This window comes from Lepisma saccharinum, chromosome 1 (genome assembly GCF_977018435.1).
Source record: "Lepisma saccharinum chromosome 1, izLepSacc3.1, whole genome shotgun sequence".
Lineage (NCBI taxonomy): Eukaryota > Metazoa > Arthropoda > Insecta > Zygentoma > Lepismatidae > Lepisma > Lepisma saccharinum.
In genome coordinates, this window is record NC_139229.1 from 127,751,590 (window position 1) to 127,771,698 (window position 20,109).

General features: G+C 37.5%; 1 protein-coding gene across 2 annotated transcripts in view; it reads left to right on the top strand.

The window, feature by feature from the left end:
* Positions 1-20,109, top strand: part of neb (kinesin family member nebbish) — a 213,331-nt gene that overhangs the window by 48,717 nt on the left and 144,505 nt on the right. For both annotated transcript variants that reach the window (XM_083138418.1, XM_083138419.1), the window contains exons 7-8: positions 1,327-1,443; positions 4,278-4,406. In XM_083138418.1, the coding sequence (XP_082994544.1) occupies positions 1,327-1,443; positions 4,278-4,406 (246 nt within the window). The remainder of the gene's footprint in view (positions 1-1,326; positions 1,444-4,277; positions 4,407-20,109) is intronic.

Genomic DNA, 20,109 nt, shown 5'->3' on the forward strand with positions numbered 1-20,109 from the left:
GATGGGGGGGGGGGGGGGGGGCAAAGACAGTATATTTCCCTTTGTAGATAAGATTTAGAACAGTGCGGGGGCAAAAGTGGTGAAAATTGGGGAGCAACTGCCCCCTTCCCTCCTTAATCACCGCCAATGTAGAAAAGGCAGGCAAGCATATCGCTATCAGACAACGACGCAAACAGAACCGTTATGATCATTTGCCCACCATATAGTGGCAGTATGAGGAAGTACGATGTCCAAACATTACTCAGGATTGCTAACTCCATAAATGTATGGCAAATGACCGTTGAAATAAATTTGAATTCAACTCCGTATATATACGTGATCTGCACACTAGAGAAGTTCGGGAACTCTGTATATATACGTGATTAGCACTGTAAGTGTTAAAGGTCCAGGAACCGATAAATTATTTAAAAATGTAATTGGTTAAATTGGGTTCTACTGCAGGACGGGAACATTTTTTTTTGCATAATTTAAATTCGGTACATATTGTTTCATTGAAAAAAGGTTCCTGGACTGTATTTAAATTGATTCCAAAAAAAGTTCCTGGACCGTATTTAAATTGATCCAGTAAAAAGGTTCCTGGATTGAATTGAAATTGATCCACAAAAAAGGTTCCTGGACCATATTTAAATTGATCCGGAAAAAGGTCGCTGGATGGTATTTAAATTCAGATGGAAGAAAAGTTCCTGGACAAAATTTAAATTCAGACTGAGAAAAGGTTCCTGGACCATATTTTAATTCAGATAGAAAAAAGGATCCTGGACCAGATTTAAACTGATCCAGAAAAAAGGTTCCTGGACCGGATTGAAATTCTCTAAACATAAACAAAGCTCTTTGAAGTAATACCTGAAATTCGGCCATTATATTCAAGACAATTTAAAAAATTAAAGTTTCGTGATGCCCTGCATTCCATAACAACCAATGCTATTTGAAGTGTCAACCAAGGATTTTTACCTACAAAATGTCGGTCGCGAGTACTCATACATGACATCAAGTCATACATCCAGGGACTCTAACGTACAGTAAACAACAGCGCACCTAATGGCAGCCGGAGAACTACAAACAAAAGATGCACGCCAAGCAACGGTACAGCAAGTTTCAATGAGGATGATGGCAGTGGCCACTGAAATTAATCGAAAAAGAAGAAAAAACAGCTTCACGGATAAAAGTGAGTACTAGTTTCTCCATATTTTCTAAATTAATTAGTTAATTACTGTAGCAACATGTGTAGTATCAACTGCACAGATTTTTGTTTGAAATGTCTTGCCTCCCTACATTTGAAAGTCATTGATTTAATTATTTTAAATGAAATTTGTAATATTTTTGCAGGAAGAAAATATTGAAGATGAAGCTCATGAACTCAGCCAAAGGAGTAAAATTAGTCTTGTGGACTTGGCAGGAAGTGAGAGAGTTGCACACACTCAGGCTAGTGGTGACAAACTTAGGGTGAGTTAATTTTCCAATTAAATAAAATACAAACTTAGGGTGAGTTAATTTTCCAATTAAATAAAAAAATATTCAAACATGATCATAAACTACACGTGTGAGCCGTAATTACAAAAGATTAATTATTATAATAATAATAATCCATGGCTCGACAGCCCTTCAAGGGCCATCTCCCGACTACCAGTCTCCATCCCACAACACAATCCTACCTAGACGTTTGAAGATCTTCAACCAGTAATGGGGCGACGTGGGGTCAGCATGTCGACTGGGTTACGCTACTCACTCGTAGCTCACCAATTTTCTCATGATGGTGGGTTGTCACCAGTCCTATACACAGGCCGAAAACACAGACAACCCAGTGGACTCGAACCCATGCCATCCTGCAGTCGGAGATGAAAGCACAGCACCTTAGACCGTGCAGTAAAGAAAATCATATAAATATTCATTTCCTAAAGCACAGTTTTAGAAAAGTCTTATTTTCATCCATTAAAATAATACGTAAATAATTAGTGTACCAATCCAGCCTACATATAGTGGCTTGTACCACAGATTGGTTAAGGTATTTGAATATTTTATTGTTTATTCATTTATTTCATCAATTCACCCGAAGGAAGCTTGAACTTTACGCCATGTCATCAGAATCAGAATTAGTCTAAAATATTAATGTCTAACCATGTACCTTAAACACATGACTTCGTAATGTCAGTAGAGTTTTAATGTTTTTAGTCACTTATTATTTTTATTTTTTTTAACCTTTATGTAATACTTATTCCCTTCCCAATTTCAGATCGTTATTGACATTAGTTTTTGACAATATTGACATCCATATCAGCCAATAACTGTGGTCTGAACTGCTTTCAATTATCACAATTTTCAAGTGTTGGTATTTGTTTCAGGTGGTATCGCCTCAGCTCTGATTTATACTATTTAGCATTATTAATTTAAGACTCATCTTCATCATTGTGATTAAACCTAGACAGATAGAAAAGCAACATAAATACCTATGCAGAAAACAGAAGTACAACTTAGTGTAAAGAATGCACATTCAGGGTTGCTACGCGTCTGGAAAACAAGGAAATGTCAGGGAAGTTTGCAGATCGTTTGGAATTTACGTGCATTTTGGAGTCTGCAAGAGAGAAAGTTGCAAAATGAACAAGCAGTTCCCTTCCACTTCTGGATTCGGTTTTTGTGATTCCACTCTCAAAAAAGATTCAGTTTAGAAACTTGTTTCTTTCGTTCTTATGATTCCCAGCCTTGTGCAAAATGATGGTTACTTCGAATTTCTGTAATAAATTTTCACTTTTATAATACTAGATATTAGAAAGAATATCAAAGTAAAACTTGCAGTACAGATATCTGATTGATAACTAAAGTACATTGACAATATGATCATAATTATCAGAAAGGTTGGTGGTGAAAATGAGGTTATCGTCTATTATTTTATAGATGTTAGTCTTGTTAGCATTTCCTATAGAGGTTATCGTCTATTATTTTATAGATGTTAGTCTTGTTGGCATTTCGTATAGAATTCCTATATGCAACAAAAATTTCTCCAGATGTTGTGTACTTATAAATGTAAGCAAAAAGGGAGCATTTTCTATGACACTATAGTCTCTCCCGATGTTGCAGTGGTAGCGTCGTCCAGTCCCAATTAGCCTTTCTGTGCATAAATTGGACTTAAAACACCAATTCAATCAATCTATGACACTATAAATCCGGCAGAAAGTTAAGAACTTTTCTGTTGTTTTTATACTGTGGGGATCTGTTATGGTGAAATAATGTACCTCTGTTACCTTAGCCTGAAAGCTAGATGCACGCGATTGTAGCACCCAATACATTTGATGCTGATTGTAATTTTACATTTTATTCTTTGAATTTTCACGTATTCTTGTGTGTGTGTATAATGAAATTTGCTAAAAAAAAGTTTTGAAAGTGAATATTCATAATAATTAATGGATTATATATTTAATTGAACAACACAAGGTTAAAAAAAATGATGATAAAGATGTATGGAAAAATTTCATTTTTGGACTGGAAAACCTGGAAATGTCAGGGAATTTCATAATCAAAAAATCGTAGCAACCCTGACATTTTAAAAATGTCCCTGTGTCATCTCTCTTTTTGCAGTAATCACAGCACATGTCACATTCTGAAGGTGTTGCCACATCTTGTCCATTTTCTTTGATAGGGAGCGAAATGCCCTTGAAGTGATAAGAACAAGGATAATGTCTTCCTCTCCCACTCTGTTTTGTTTCATGAAAGAAGAGAGTCAAGTAACCCTGCTTTGTCAATAGTTCCTGAACTTCTAGATTGGCTTCTGCTGGGTTAGAAGAGAGAGAGGAAAGTGCCTTCATTAGGAATAAGTACTGCACCCATAGGGAGTGAGGGGGGTCAAACTGGTCAGCCAATCCACCCAAAATCAAAAACTGATTGTTTTAATGTAAAGGGGAAATAAAGTTAGGTTAATTAGTATTCTGGCAGAAAAGAAAAAAAAAATACAGAAGTAAGTGGAATACAGGAATCAAGTCTGAACTTCATATTTTCATATTCTACAACTTAATTAAAAGAATAGATGATCCCAGGAGTTTTCACAGAAAAACAATTATGCTGGATATCCAGTAGAAGAATATGAATTTTTATTTATTTTCACTATGCCTTAACAAAAAATCATAGCAATGCCCGTGACAGAACTAAATCACAGTCAGCAAGTAGATCCTCCTTGTGCAATTTTTCATTTGTAATATTTTACCTCTGTAAATGTAATTTTGTTGCTTCATTTTTTTGGTGAAAATAAGGAACAAAAGTTTATTGTTTTATTTTCTCCACCCATACAGGAAGGTGTTTGCATCAACAAGTCTTTGCTTATATTAGGCAAAGTAATAACTGCTTTAGCAGAGAATGCCAGTGGGAAGAAAAGAACCTTTGTTCCCTACAGAGAATCAGTACTTACTTGGCTGCTGAGGGTAAGTACCATGATTATTTATTTTAAGGATGGGGAAGATTAATTGATACTCCTATTGCTATTGGCTAGGTTTTGGTTTATCACTAAAATTGTGAAGAAGCTATAATTCACATATGGTTTTTTGTTTTTCTTTTCTAACTCAAAACCCATCTGTAGAGGCATGCATATTTCGTTTTTGACGAAAACACGAAATGTGAAATAACACATTCTAATGTTAATTTTTCATGTTTCTGAAAGGTGTGAGGAGCATTTTCCTACCCTGTTCTGTCACGAAATGAACTGCAAAATGCGAAATAGACTCTTAAACACAAAATTTATTGTTTATATACGGATGTGACACTTCCTGAAGTCTGAAGTATCCTGTGAGTTATGCAATTCACAGAAAATTGATTAATTCTGCTGTAAATATTTGAGAGGCAAAAATGGACTCCTTTATACAGGAATAAACTGATAATCTAATGTGCTATTAGAAGGGATATGTTTATTTTGTGTAATAGTGCAGTTTTTAAAGCAAATTTGGGATTATATTCACATTTTTTAAAACCAAATTTTCATTTTATATGGTGCTTTTTCACTGCTATAACAGCGAAATTTCATTTTATTTACCACTTTTGAACCCGAAATGACTGTTTTTGTACCGAAATTTTGCTTTTTTATTTACCAAAAATATGTGCCTCTACCCATCAGTCACATGGTTACTTGTGTCTAAGGAGGTGAATGAAATCATTCCGGTTCTTCTTCTTGCCATTTTGTATTATATCAGTTATTACTGTCAGCATTCATTGAAATCTGCAAATATTTCATATCTGTCCATCCCTAATTTATTTTATTTTGCATACTCAAGTCTTCTAGTGCTTATGTTTCAGGAGAAAAAGCATGCTTTTAGCAATTTTGTTAATTGGATTTACTACAAGTACGTAGAAGTGTTCTTTTTTAATGTCCCTTCATCATATCATCACTTATCCTCAAAATTAGCCAAAGTGGCAGAAATAGGATGCAAATATCAGAAGTACAAATACAACATTGAAAAACACTGGTGTTAGAGCAATGCAGACAGTGATCCCAGGAGGTCAACACCACACTAAGTTCAACCTCTGTGGTGCTGAATATAACCATTTATCTGTGATATATTTACACCACTGAGGTTAAATGTTAACCAAATACAGTAGGGACAATCTTGGGACCACTGTCTGCGCTACTTTAACACCAGTGTTTTTTTTAACAGTGAGATAGTCTACTTAGATCCATTAACAACTTCAAAGGGAGGAGAGATCCATAATCTAAAATTCACTTTTGTCTTTTTCTAATACTCGCGAATATGGCAAAATTTGGGGGTGGTTGTGAAGTTTGTTTATGCCTTTTTTATTTGTTTATTTCCTTTTGTTACTGAACATTTGCATATGATCTTTGAACTTATGGTATAGAGTGATCCCGAACGAAAGAACCTTCGGCCAAAAGCCTAGGTGCATCTTCCCCTCTATCCATTCAGCTCGGACCACTGTGAAGACTGGTCCACGATGCCCCTCCTTTACATGCACGAGTACAATGCACATGCCACGTGGTTCTTTTCCTTGTGGTCCCAATATAATGGCAGAGGAAAAAACAGAAAATCAGAAGGAAAATACATATTTGTTTACAGTTTTCTTCGAACACAACTCATAAACAGCATAATGCAATAATGCTGGTCCCAAGCTTTCAACTCTTTCCAGAATTCATCATCAGGGAATTGATTGGAAGTGGGAGAGGAAGTTCAAAAGTCGTTGTGTTGAAACAAAATAATGTTGCCAGTTACGTGGTGCGAGAAGATTTGTATTATCATAATGTCTTTGTCAAACTGATGAATTGGTGTGTGCCATGCATATTTTGAGGAATAAAAGAGAAATAATTAGCTTATTGATTCCATTAATATATGGATAAAACAGCAGTGGAGAAGATAGCTAAGCAGATTAAGATGTTCACTTACAATCTCACCATCGAAGGTTCCAGGTTCGAGACCCATCCTGGGTGTCCTTTCATTAACTTGGTGAAGAGGGCTTTGAGTTGCTTTGAAAAGTGGTTGATTTTTAACATAAGCTTTTTACACTTTTTGTCTGTTATATCATACTATAGCATTTATTTGTAAAAAAAAATGCAAGTAATGAATTCATTATCGTTATTTTGGTCTGACTCTCATATATAGAGGTACATATATTCATGTTCTGCACCTGAAGATTAGTGCATATTGCATAGTCCATTGCTCCGAGATTTCACCATGTCAGGATGCTTAGAAATAATATCAAGCAAACTATCCAGCCTTGTTTTACATAAGTTAATTATTTTTCAGGAAGAACTTGAAGCATTGCTTACACTTTATAATAGTAATTTTATTTTAAAAACAGCAATCAAATTATAAAGTACATATAAAATGCATGAGTATACATATGTAAAAAAATACCATTCACCTTATACACAATTATTATACTAATGTTTCGTCAAAAGCACTATAATTAAGGTTGTATTTTTTTGTTGAATTTCAGAAAAGCATAATTGAAAAAATGTTATAAACATCAGTTGACAATACTGTTTCAGAATACCTTCATATACACATTGTTAGTGTGCAAAATTGGTGTAGTACGTGAAAAATGGTAGCTGAATCACTACTCGACGGCATCGACAGCTTTCCTTACAACTCTTGCAGCAACCACGAACTCTACACATGTTGCAAGGGAGACTATTTGTGCCCATAAGTGATTTTTCTGAAATTAAATATAAGTAATTTATTAAAAGCAGAATATTAGTAAGTAATATTATTACCATTTATTAGAAATACACAATGGAACAGTTCCTGCTGAGAAATAAATCTACTAATGAAAAAAGTTGGGGGATTTTGAAAATACATCCAAAAACCTGGAAAAGTCAGGGAAATTCAATTATTTTTTGTTCTTCCCAATATTTCGAAATGAAAGTAAATTGCACTCTTTACTAGTACCAGCTTCTTGATGGAAGACAGTCTATGTAAAATGTCCTAATAGTTTATTTTTGTTAATATATTGTGAACAATGTGGAATAAACTTGATTCTTTTGAATATCAAGTGTAGTTTAACACTTCAAACTTGGTTATTAGCATGTTAGAGCTCTGCAACATGTCTTGGATTGATTGATTGACTTGGTGTTTTAAGTCCACTTTATGCACAGTAAAGCTAATCGGGACTGGACCTACAGTTTAAAGTGGGATCCGAACCTCTATTTGCCTCCACCGGGTATCAAACCTGGGACACCTTGATTACAAGGTGACAACACTACCACTGCTCCATCAGGGAGGCACAAACATGTTTTGGAAATTTATTTTAAAATTGCCTGGAATATCAGGAAACTTATTTTGGTCAAAGTAAGTGCCAACCTTGTTGAATCTCAACTTAAAGCACAATCAAAAATATATTATCCAGCCTCTTCTTCTTATTTCGTGCTAGTTCTTATTTCGTGCTAGAACTCTTTATGAGTTTTGGCCTGCTCAAGAATTTTCTTCCATTTGATTCTATCCTGGGCATACTCTTTCCAATTTAAGATCTTCATTATTCTAATATCACTTGTAACATCATCTTCCCATATGGATTTGGGTCTACCTACTGGCCTCTGGACAAAACTTGAATACCCTTTTCGTCGTAAACTTTACTTGGGTGGGAACTCTGATATAGTGCACTTCGGGGACATTCAGCGAAACTAGAAGATGTTATCCCCTCTCTATCCCCCCCCCCTCTCTCTCTCTCTCTCTCTATCTATATCTCTATCTCTCTCTCTCCCACTCCCTCCCTCCCTGCCTCCCTCCCTATACGCTGTGTGAGTGTGTGCATGCCATGAATTGCTTTTACATAGGTGGATGTGATGTGTTGAAGAAAGATTTTTATTACCTTCTGTATAGTTTGCTATGGTGGTAAATGACAAACTGACAGTTCTCATGCTGCAACATAAGTAGGCTTACACTTGAGATATTTTTTTTTATGTACATTTCTTTTGGGAAAACAAACTCATACAGAAATGTGAGTAGGAGATTTTTAAATTAAAAGTATGTTATTACTTGTATTTAATTAAAATAAATGTATGTGCTTGAATTGATGGGTTTCACACATCCAATTTCACTGGCAAGCATTGTGGTTCCACACATGTATTTCAGCAGCTCAATAAGTAAATGAAGGCATTGTATTTCTTGTTAATAAGTTGCATTCAGACTGCCATCTTCAGAGTAGTTCATTGTAATGTCAGTAATTGTACTTATGATGTGTAAAAGCACAAGAAATTGTTTATTATTTTTATCTTTGCTATTAGTCAAAAGTGGCAGAGAAGGGAAGTAAAATAAAACAATCACATAGCGTAAATTGAAAGGGTCTTGGGAATTTATTTATGACTCACTTCTCATGTGACCTCTAGTTCCTTCAATTTCAATATTTTTATTGTGTAATCTTAGTAGCATTTTTTATTAGGAGACTGGAATTGTAAAGGTGTTTATTACATAACTGCATTCTTGGAGGTGGGAGGGGCAGGCTACACAATAATATATTTTGTAGTTCCCAATTTTAAAATTCGTATTAAATTGGCCAGAGACAAAAATGCTAATCAGGTGTCATTTTGAGGAATGTTTGCATTTACCACCTTGAATTTTCACAGTTCTTTATTGGTTATGTTTGAAAATGTTGATCTTCAAAACAATTTGATCAAGCGAAATGAGTTCCCTCCCTCAGGCCCGTAGCCAGCCAGGGGCCAGGAGGGTCTCAGCTCCTCCCTTGGCACTGTCGCTAGCCCCCTTGACATTAGGTAAAACTATTTTGTATTCTGTATTTTGTATCCCCGGCGGGGGAGAACCGGGACTTTTTCAACCTGTTCAAACGGCTCTGGCGCCCACCCAGCATCGTAAAAAGTGGGTACCTGGAGGAAACTCTGGGGGTAAAGGTGGCCAGGGGCGTGGTGCTGATGACATCATCCCAGCTCGGCCAAGATCAGGAAAGTGTGGGACCCTAACCCCACGCCGCCTATACGCCTTCATGGTGCAAAGCACAGAGGAGCACTTTACTTTTACTTTTTATTTTGCATTTTAATTTCTTTGAGGTGAAGAGTGAATATGTAGACAGCATATATTATTTTGTTTACAAGTTCGCGAGGGATAAATTCACAGAACATGAACAGCAGCTATTAGTTTTGTTCATCTTGTTTGTGAGCAGAAGTCTAAGTGTTTAGAAGATTCTCTAGACTTCAGAAAGTTCTTTTATAGGGGAGCTTCTTAATCTGTAATTTCCCTGCCCCTGTTGCAGCCTCTCGTTTGACAAATATCTGGGACTTAACGTCATCATCCACATTCCTTACAAGCTGCGTCAAATTCCAACAAATCCATAGTTTTGGGAACGAAGAGGAGTTTTATTGCTTCGGCCAGGGCACGGTAGGCACTATGATTGAAGTGAATATTGTACATTTCTACTTATATGATATAAATACCTGTATAATCAAAAATAGTATAGTGTGTGTATTAAGGGATGGTGTCAGTAGCAGTCAATTAACACTTCAATAGATGTTTTAGAAGATATAGGAAAAACTGTAGTATTTGCATGATATTTCTAAATTTTATGTTTTATAATAACATAATGCCCCCCCCCCCCCCAATTTACCTTGATTTAATACTGTTAAACTTTTGAAAACTGGACTTGGTTTACAAAGCCCCCCTGATAACACATGAGCCCCCCCTCCCTCCTGGAGATCAATTCTAGCTACGGCCCTGCCCTCCATGCATATACCAGTGATTCTGATCATATTTATTGTATTACTACATTATTCTGTAAATGCAAGCGTATTTAAGTATTAATCAAATCAAATTTAAACTGTTTAACTATAGGACTATGATTATAGCAATGATATTTCGATAATTTGCATATTTTAAAATGAAAGACTTATAGTATCATGAAAATGAATGTAACTGACAGCAGAATTAAATTATGTGAAACAAATATTTACATTCATTGCATAAAAAAATAAAACAACAAACAAAATTTTAATATCCTTGGGCTAGTGATAATGTTGGACACTTGTCTTCTCATTCTTTATGTATACACCGGAATCTTAGGTGAGTTGAGGGCTTCAGTCTTGCTCTTGGGCCTCCACTGGGAAAATATTTAAAAGCTACAACATACGATAAAGATTTGAAATGTGGTAAAAATATTTTTTTAAAAATATAACCACCAGAACTTGGCCTACAAGCTATAAATTAGATTATTTGTTGGGGAGCTCCCAATGATGTTAGCCCTGGGTCTTTCTAAATATCTAAATCGGACCCTGTTTATAGGGCTGGAAACCTTTCTAAAAATAGCTCCCATTTTCTCCAGTTCAAGGCCAAGATAAAGCCTAATCTCATTCCTGTGGAAAAAGAGTATCATGTTCAGCGCTACTGATATAGGAAAAAGGATGTTGCATCATCATCATTCTAGAGTCTAGATATTTCCGGTGGAAAGCTACATTGCTGAAAGGAGCAAATCAAAAATTGTTGGCTGGTTCATTTAATACTGTCACTTATTCGTATTATTAGTTTAACTGTGACAGGATTGAAGGCAATGGCGATGATAAAAGTGGGGTAAGCGTTGACCCTCCAGTTTTCAGCCAAGATTTTTTTTCCCCGGAATATGTAATGAGATAACATCGTTATTCCCATACATGTATTTCGTGTTAACTTTTGAAATTTGCGAATTTGGAAAGTATACGTCCAAAAGTAAGATCAAAAGTTCTAACGGAAATTAGTTTCCATCTTGGGTTTATCTCGTCATTTCCTTCTGGTAATCCGGCATTTTTTGTAATTAAATTACCTTTTATCGGTTTATTTGCTAATCTCTAGGGGTGTGCGGGATCCCGAGAAGTTTGGACATACCGAATGGTCATTTTAAAAAGTCGTTAATTCACGACGTTTTCTGCATTGTAAGTGTCTGGAAATCATTAGAAAATGTCTCGTCCCGACCCAAAAAATTCTGTCCCGCACACCCCTATTAATCTCAGTAGTCTGTGGAAGAGAACAGTTTTCATTTCACTAGAAATTACAGCTCACGATCCGAGATTGTCCGGTATAAATGAGAGAACAGATGAGCCTATGTAAATAGTATTTACTTTGTTTTCACTCTAGCGATAAAGAAGTGGCAGGAAACCTTCGTGGCCCTTGTTGAAGGTTACTTCAAAAAAATTACTTTCTCGTCAATGTTTGAAAATTCTGCAGGTGTGGATACATTACTACATTTCATTTCTCTATATACTTCACGTTTTACTATGGAATGCCATATATATATATGAAGAAAACTGCGAGTACCATTAATAGGTTGACGTGGCTTTCATATCGTACGCAAAGAGAAGATAACTGACGACGTACCTTTTGTCTGTGACGTCGAACTGCCGCTGGCGCTAGTAGTTTTGCTGGTTGACTGTAGATGGCTGAAGAATTCTTTGATCGAGCGCATAGTTCTCTTGATTATTTCACGTTTTTCCTCTTCCCTAGATGCTCGTGCTTATTACCGACAGAGCGGCGTGCGCATATGTTTTATCACTATAGGATTAGCGCACGGTTTTGCACACCATTTATTGCGTACTTGGAGGGATTTCCCCAAGCTTTTGCCGTGCGCAAAAGATGGTATCGCGGGAACCGCTTTGCATCGACTTTTCTAGAAACATCTCGGCGTGGTCTGTTGGCTTATTCCAGAATTTTCCAGTTGTTCTGCGCCTCATTTCTAATCAGGAAGGCTCTCCATTAAGTTTGACCGACTGTCTGCAGGGACGTATTAAGTTTGACCGACTGTCTGCAGGGACGTATTTACAATTTCATTTCTGGGAAGGGCCACGACACCAGGGATCCCAGGTTCGAATCCAGGCGTGGGTGTTCTTGGTTACTGTCCCTTCACCAATGTCATCCTCATCGTCGCGACTCGTGATTAACCAAAAGTGGCAGAAAAGCTATGCTAAATTAAAATCAAAAGTATAAAGAAAAGTCGGGAAGGGAATACGTTTGCCAGATTCTGTAAATGAAAAAACATGACATCTGTGTCAGACAAAAAAGTATTATTCCAGTAGAGGTGAGTTCCATAGACATTCTATGCGATCGAGCCGCCATAATTGCGAGCCTGGTAGGTAAAGAAACAACCTAACATGGGACCGGGGAGATTTAAACGCAGTGATTGGTTGCTCAAACAAAAGCTCCCACTTTTCTTTGTGATTGCTCCTTCGTCAATTTCATTATTCATCCTCATCTTCGCGATTAGCCAAAAGTGGCAAAAAGCCGAAGTAAAATAAATCAAAGAATGAATGTTGACTCCGGAATCGAGAAAAAAATTCCGGTCTTCTCCAATTTTGGCAGTATTAACAAAGTAGTAGATCTTGAACAGCGTTAGAAAGATCACGTCCTCCACTCACCAAGTGGACTTTTCAGATGGCATAGTGGTAACGTCGTCGCCTTGTACTCGTCGCTACGCCTTGTCGCGGATTCGGTACCCGTTGGAGATGCATACGTAGTTGTTCAGATCCCACTTTTAACTGAGGTTCAGTCCCGATTAGTCTATCTGACATCTTTGTCATATTTGACATCTTCATTGTCAAAAGCTGATCTTACTATTTCGTGTCAAAATTCCAGATGATAATATAGAGTCCTGCAGCAGCAATATGTGGCTTGTAACATACATAATTGTGAAAGTTTCTCTTTAACAGGGACGTAGCTAGGTTGATCAGTTTGGGGGGGGGGGGGGGGGCAAACGTAAGATTTTTTCTATCAAACTATTTATACACCATATAGGCCTATACTGTATACATACATTATATATGTATGTGTGTGTGTGTATATATATATATATATATATATATATATATAGTCTTGTAAAGGAAACGAGCAAGGGCCTCCTCGTAATCCTTGTAATCGGTACCCGGTTGATGCTCATAGTGGTTCGGATCCCACTTTACACTGTAAAACCAGTCCCGATTAGCCTTATTGTGTATAAAGTGGACTTAAAACACCAACTCAATCAATCAATAAATTGGAAAGGAACATCATTATTTTCTGTAGCCCCCAACAGTCTACGGATATACTCTCGCGAAATCCACAGCCATTATTCGGGAAACTAAATGCAGAATGAACTCATTAGCTTAATGGCTGATACACCAAGAACAATGTTGTTAGTCTTTAGATTTGTAAATTTGCTGGAAAAAAATTGAGAAGTAGATAAAACCCTTTTCCGTGGTTTTAGATATAAAGTGCTGGAACCAGGTTTACAAGTATTGGCAAAAGTGCAAATATGAGTTCAAGCTAGGCATCTCATGTATACAGTTCATACCGGAATCGAATCCGGTTTCTCTTAGTTCAATGCGACCGCGTTAAGCACTATTCTATAGGGCGGGTCCGAGTCTTCTATGGCATCTGATTGTTTACTTGGGAAATGATGACGATAAGAAATTATATGCACACGTCTAGTTTCTTAAAATTAATCTTATTTGTGTGTGGAAAACTGAATATATGATGGCACTGGATAAAACAAAGTTCCCGCACGCTCAAATGATTACGCTCTCGTCTTTGCTTCGGCAGGTTGAAGAACCTGCCCGGTTCGATTCCCGATGGAGGCACATAGTTGTTCGGATCTCGCTTTAAACTGTAGGTCCAGTCCCGATTAGCCTTACTGTGCATAAAGTGGACTTCAAACACCAGTTCAATTATTCAATCAATTGAAAGGTTCAATGTTCGATCCCTGGTGGTCAGGCCGGTAGCCAGATTTTGATTTCGGCAGCCACCATCAAAAGACAAAAAGGTTGGGGGGAGGAGTAAATGCGCTGAAGATGAATTTCTTGGTATATTGCAACTTACCATATACAAGATGTTTAATCCTGTTAATGAAGTAAATTTAATTACTACTACACATTATTAAAATCAGATATTTGTAGGATTTCGGGAAAGGACTGCAGCCCCCGAGCCCCTTCCCTGGGTATGTGCCTGCTTGTATTAGTTCCAAAATTTCTGTGCTGTTCCAACATCGTGACGACACTTTCGGAAGTACTTGAAAGCGATATGGAAGCGAATTCTGCTCTCGAAACTATGGGACTCGATGTGATGACCACGTGCAACCGAATGAAAGAACTCTTCACAGGCCTTGTCCCTCAATATTAATTTGACTGACTAATTTTCTCGGCTACCTCGATGACGCAGTGGTAGCGTCGTCACCTTGTAATGAAGGGGTCCCGGGTTTGATACCCGGTGGAGGCACATAGTGGTTCGGATCCCCGATTAGCCTTACTGTGCATAATGTGGACTTAAAACACGAACTCGATAATTGGAAGGTTTTAGAAGAACTAAACATGGCTTTTTATGCATCTTACAACTTTGCTTCTTTTCACCCTACTTTTACAGTTTTTCTTCCTAAGAATTCCACTGAGTATAACACGCTACGAAACCAGAGGTCCAAGATTCTGACATTGGACAGGTATGGTTGTATCGTGTCTGTCCCATCGCCATTCCTTTGGCTCATCATTCATCCTCATCGTCGCATTTAACCCAAGAGGTAGAAAATCGACGTAATATAGAAATATATAAATGATTAATTTGGTTTATTTTACTTCGCTTTTCTGACATTTTTTGTCTAATCGTGAAGATGAAGATGAAAAAGAGTGACGTGGTATTGATGAGAGGACCATCATAAAGAACACACACGCACAGTCCGGAATTCGAACCAGGACCCCTGGCATCATAATGAACCTTGTTAACCACTGCACAAGAAATAGAAACAGAAAATGCTTGATAAGTTATGTGCTTCTCCATAACTCATGATTATATTACAAGTATTATTCGCTGCATGACTAGGGATTAATAATATTTGTATGTTAAGCCACCTAAGCAGCAGCAGCTTCCGCATTTGCATGTGGAGGCTAAATTAAGAAATATCACAAAGTCAGAAATATATACAAATTTTGTAACATAATACTTATAGAGAGCATGCAGACGGCTGTAAAAACAATTGCTACATACCTAGTTTCCTTCCTTAGTTGAAACGTGGTTTATTCTTCATTATACATGAGATCAACCACCCTGGGAGTCGAACCCAGGATCTTGTGTAGTAGTCAGACTCTATTTTACAATGCCAATATGTAGGGTAAAAAAAGTGAAAAAGGTAAAGTGCTCCCCTGTGCTTAGCACCACGCCATGAAGGCGTATAGGGGGTGTGGGAGTAACGCCCCACACTTTCTTGATCCGGTCATGAGTGAGGGTGATGTGATCAGCATCACGCCCCTGACCGCCTTTATCCCCCAGGGTTTCCCCCAGGTACCCATGTCATTCGACGCTGGGTGGACGCCGGGGCCGCTTCCAACGTTAGAAAAGTTCCCGGATTTGAACCGGCCGGGGATCGAACCCGGGACCTTTAGCATGGTAGTCAGACGCGTTACCGACTGAGCCACCGCGGCATAGGTGGGGTATGTAGGGTATTTGGTCGATCAGTCGATCCTGATCCATTGTCTCCAGAGGAAGACAATCTGGCAGCTTCTCATTCGACATTTTACTCGCGATGTAGGAAAACGAGATCACAAGCACTTCGTGATGCTATGTTCTCGCATTTACATAAGTTTACACCGCCCGGACCACAAATCCTACTTCAAACTATCTGACAGATATCAACTGTCCACCAAATCAACAGATGAAGAGACCGCTTCGATGTTTCTCCGAATTTTCAGAAAGTGGCCTTTCCCTTCCTTTGCAGGGCAGGTCATTAGCAGGAGGGTTGAGTGCATGTGAGAAGAACCGCTGTGTCATTCATTCCCGCGCCGAAAAAGGGACAAGCAATAGAATTCTGTTCTTGGAATTTGAAACGCATGGGGATATCTTTTCTGAACCATAAAATAATTAGCCCAGAAAGTTCTAGCCACCGTAGCTAAATCTTCCTGTTTGTGTCGTCTTTTCGGCGCCCATGGTGCCAGTGCAGGGCCAGATGAAGATAAAGTTTTGGGGGGATCCTGGATCTGGTGTACAGCAGGGAGGAAAAGTGCATTTTCAATAGGTCTCAGACTTCCCTGACCGGGGCGGACCACAAAACCATTAACTGCATCCCCTCCCAATACATCTGTTTGTGTTCAACAAGCAAGAAACAGGGAAATAGGAAATAAATGCCTTGCTTGGGTTCGTGCTACTGAAAATTGAAGAAGTGTTTCAAACTGCAAGCAAAATTTACTGAATAATTATTTTTCAATATTTGTCATCAAAGTAAAATTTCCATCAAATACAGACCAGTTTCCCGGGGCCACGTGGACGTTTGCCGGGGCCAGTACCCAAGCGTGCCCAAGACTACTAGTCCTGCAGCGTGCCCCTCTAACGACGTCTCTGCTCTTCAACGAATAAGGAGTCCCAGTAGTCTAGTATTTGACCTCCGGGGCGAGGTAGTTAGCACAGCGCGCTACGATAGCAGATGGTCCCGGGTTCGAATCCCGAGTAAGACATGGATGTTTATGTTCTGAATGTGAAAAAAATATTGAACTGAGTAAAAACTGATAGACAGTATGAGAAAAACAGAAAATATGACATCGGACTGCCACGTAATAAACCCAGGTTCGATTCTCAGTGTGAATGATTTCAAGCGGAAATTTTCCCAACATTATCCTTATTATCCTTGTATAAAAACCGACTCTGGGGTTAATCCAACCTCTGGGAATGTATTTGATCTATTTTTATAAAACTCTCACTGATACGCAATATATGCACTAATTTAATCAAACTTGCATATTTTAATTAACATTAGGTCTAAAGCAAAATATGGTTATTTAATACCATGTGGTCCAAAAAGATAATAATTGATAAAATGGTCAACTTTTTCTATTTATATATATATTTTTGTTGTTGTAATCCCTATGCAAGGGTAGCATTTTCCAAAACTTGACTTCGTTTAAAAATTGCGGCCATGTTTGACTTATGATTTGCGGCATTTTTAGCCTTTGTAGACAGTTGCTGTAATTATGATAACTCATCTAAGAAAAATGATAAGCTTGGGTAAAAAAATATTGTTTTCAGTACATTTCAATCTACATTGTATGTTTCGTGTATTTTTTCAACATTTTGATTTTGACCAAAATTTCAAGTTTAGGATTTTTTTTGTTAGGGAAGTTATGTAATATCAGAGTATTTCGGCTGAATTACTGTTATAGCTCTTTGATCGTTTCTTGATTCTATTTTTCAAAATTTTTGAGCCCAGATGTCTCCGATGGGGGAGCTAAAAAATATTATAGTTACAGCATAAAGATTACTCTATGACAGGCACCTGTGAAACAAAATTTCCAGATCGATATTTCATGAATAACAAACCTACAGCATGGGAGGGATTGGTCAAAAACAGGCATTTTACGTTATTATTTACAAAGAAATTTTTGCTTTTTAATAATCATGTAATTAGAATTATTGTATTTATTAATTACATCATGCGAATGGCGTAATAAGTCCGTTAGTAGTGTTATGATTTTTTTATCCCATTAATTATGAAGAACTTCATCCTGGCTCGACAAATGTCACAAGGCCTTTGAAACTACAAAATAGACGGCTAAGCAGTTTTTTTGCCTGTTTAGACCACTACTTTAACTGCGACATTTGTCCGAACGGGAAGTTTACCGATTCTGGCCTATGTTAACTTATTCTTTATAGAATTACAAAAAATGGGTTGCTTTTTTATTGTAATTTTGAAAAATCCAATTATGTATAAAAAGATGTTTTGTTACTTGTATTTGAAAGAAATTGGTAAAGCCACTCACCTGCATTATGCAATGTGTTTTGAAGGCATATTGGTGGGTGGGGGGGGGGGGGGGTTGGCTTTTTACATATTCATAGTCTCGGTTATTTATAGAGGCGCCCAAAAATAATTTCCGAAATAAATTATGACCGATTTTGAATCAGGTGCAACACAAACAACATTGGAGATATTGAATTTGTTGAATCGGCAGAGAAAACCCGATTTGCAGGTTGTAAACTTCTATTGGCTCCCGAGCGTTCCTGTGTATAAATACAACCCCCTCCCCCCATTTTTTTATAATTCTCTAGGTATTGAATTAATAATGGAGGTTAGCATATTGAATCTTTCAGCCAAAATTCATTATAAATTTTTAAAATTAATCGTTAATGATTTATTGATTTGGTGTTTTAAGTCCACTTTATGCACAGTAAGGCTAATCGGGACTGGACCAGGCATGGAACCCGGGATCCCTTGATTAGAAGGCGACGATGCTACCACTGCGTCATCGAGGATGCTCAATTTTTAATGGGGATGTAATTCAAATTATTAATATTACAAAAGGCTGCCCGCTATTTATTTCATCCTGTTTAATGATTAGATTACGAAAGATTGTTGTTTCAATTTAACATGTTAGAAGGGTTTGAACAGGTGTACTAGCCACATTAAATCGGCGTTAGCTTCCAACGTTTCGAACACATACAAAGCAACAACATCTCATCCCTGAAGATGAGAGCAATGTATGCGATGGAAGCTAACGCCGATTTAACCTGGCTGGTTATACACAATCACTTGTAATTCGAAGATCCTGGCTTCTATTTCAAATGAGCGCATATTTAAGGGTGCTCCGGATCTAATTTAAAACTGTAGATCTATTCCTGTTTAGTTAAAGTGAAAAAATAGTTTATTTGAATAACATAACACAATGATATTGAAGATAGATCAATTAATATAGGCGTATTTTGTCCCTTAGCATCTGGGCGAAATGAACATGATTCCATTGGTCTCGACTAGTGATGGCGCCAGAAAAAGTGAATGTGGAGGTTCGGGTGGTGGAGGGCATTTCACATCATACCCCTACATACAACACAAACACGCACATTTGAACTAAAAGAGCATTCATCTATCTAGTTTTTCGTGTTGCCTCAGTGGATTAGCCAAGAGTGGCAGAAAAGCGGGTGTCTTCCCGTTCCATCGCTTCTCGAAAAGTGGGCGTGGTTTGTCCTGATCCATCGCTCCTGATAACGGAAGTGTTTTTTCCGGGTCAGGTGTTCCCGATCCATCGCCCATCGTGTGTTCCAAGATTCTGTTCTCGTTGAAACAGAAGTAAGTAATCTTAATAGGTTAGGTTAGGTTAGAAATATATAGATATCAGTGATCAGAACGCTACATTTTAAAAGTATCTTCGCTACAGCTACTCTTCCAAAAGGTAGCTTTGATACAGCTACATTTTCCAAAACGTAGCTCGCTTCGCTACTCAAGTTCGCTACTCGCTACTTTGCTACTTTTGCATAAAGAAATATAAGCAACCACATGGATATTCCAAAGAGTGCCCTAGTATGATAGTTGTACTTACTGGAAAATAAATTCTCTTATTTATTATCATGAGACCCGTCATACGGTAATTTTGTTAGCAGTGTTACTTCAGTTACTTATTTTTTCTCTAGTGTTTCAGAATAACGTACCTATGTAAGCGGCATATCAATTCAAATTTGATGTATGAGTATTGCAATTAGAGTGTTACCCAAATTAATGATTACAACCAAACACAAATAAAATTTGGTAGAATTATTTACATTTATATATCAACATATTTTCCTTGAGGATAAATATTGAGTTGTCATATAGTGATTCGGAACCAGTCTCGATTAGCATATCTGTGCATAAAGTGGACTTAAAATAAAAACTGGAAAAGACGCCTGGAGGATGGGATCCTCCTGCTTCCATTCCCCATGCTGCTCATCATATTATCCGTAT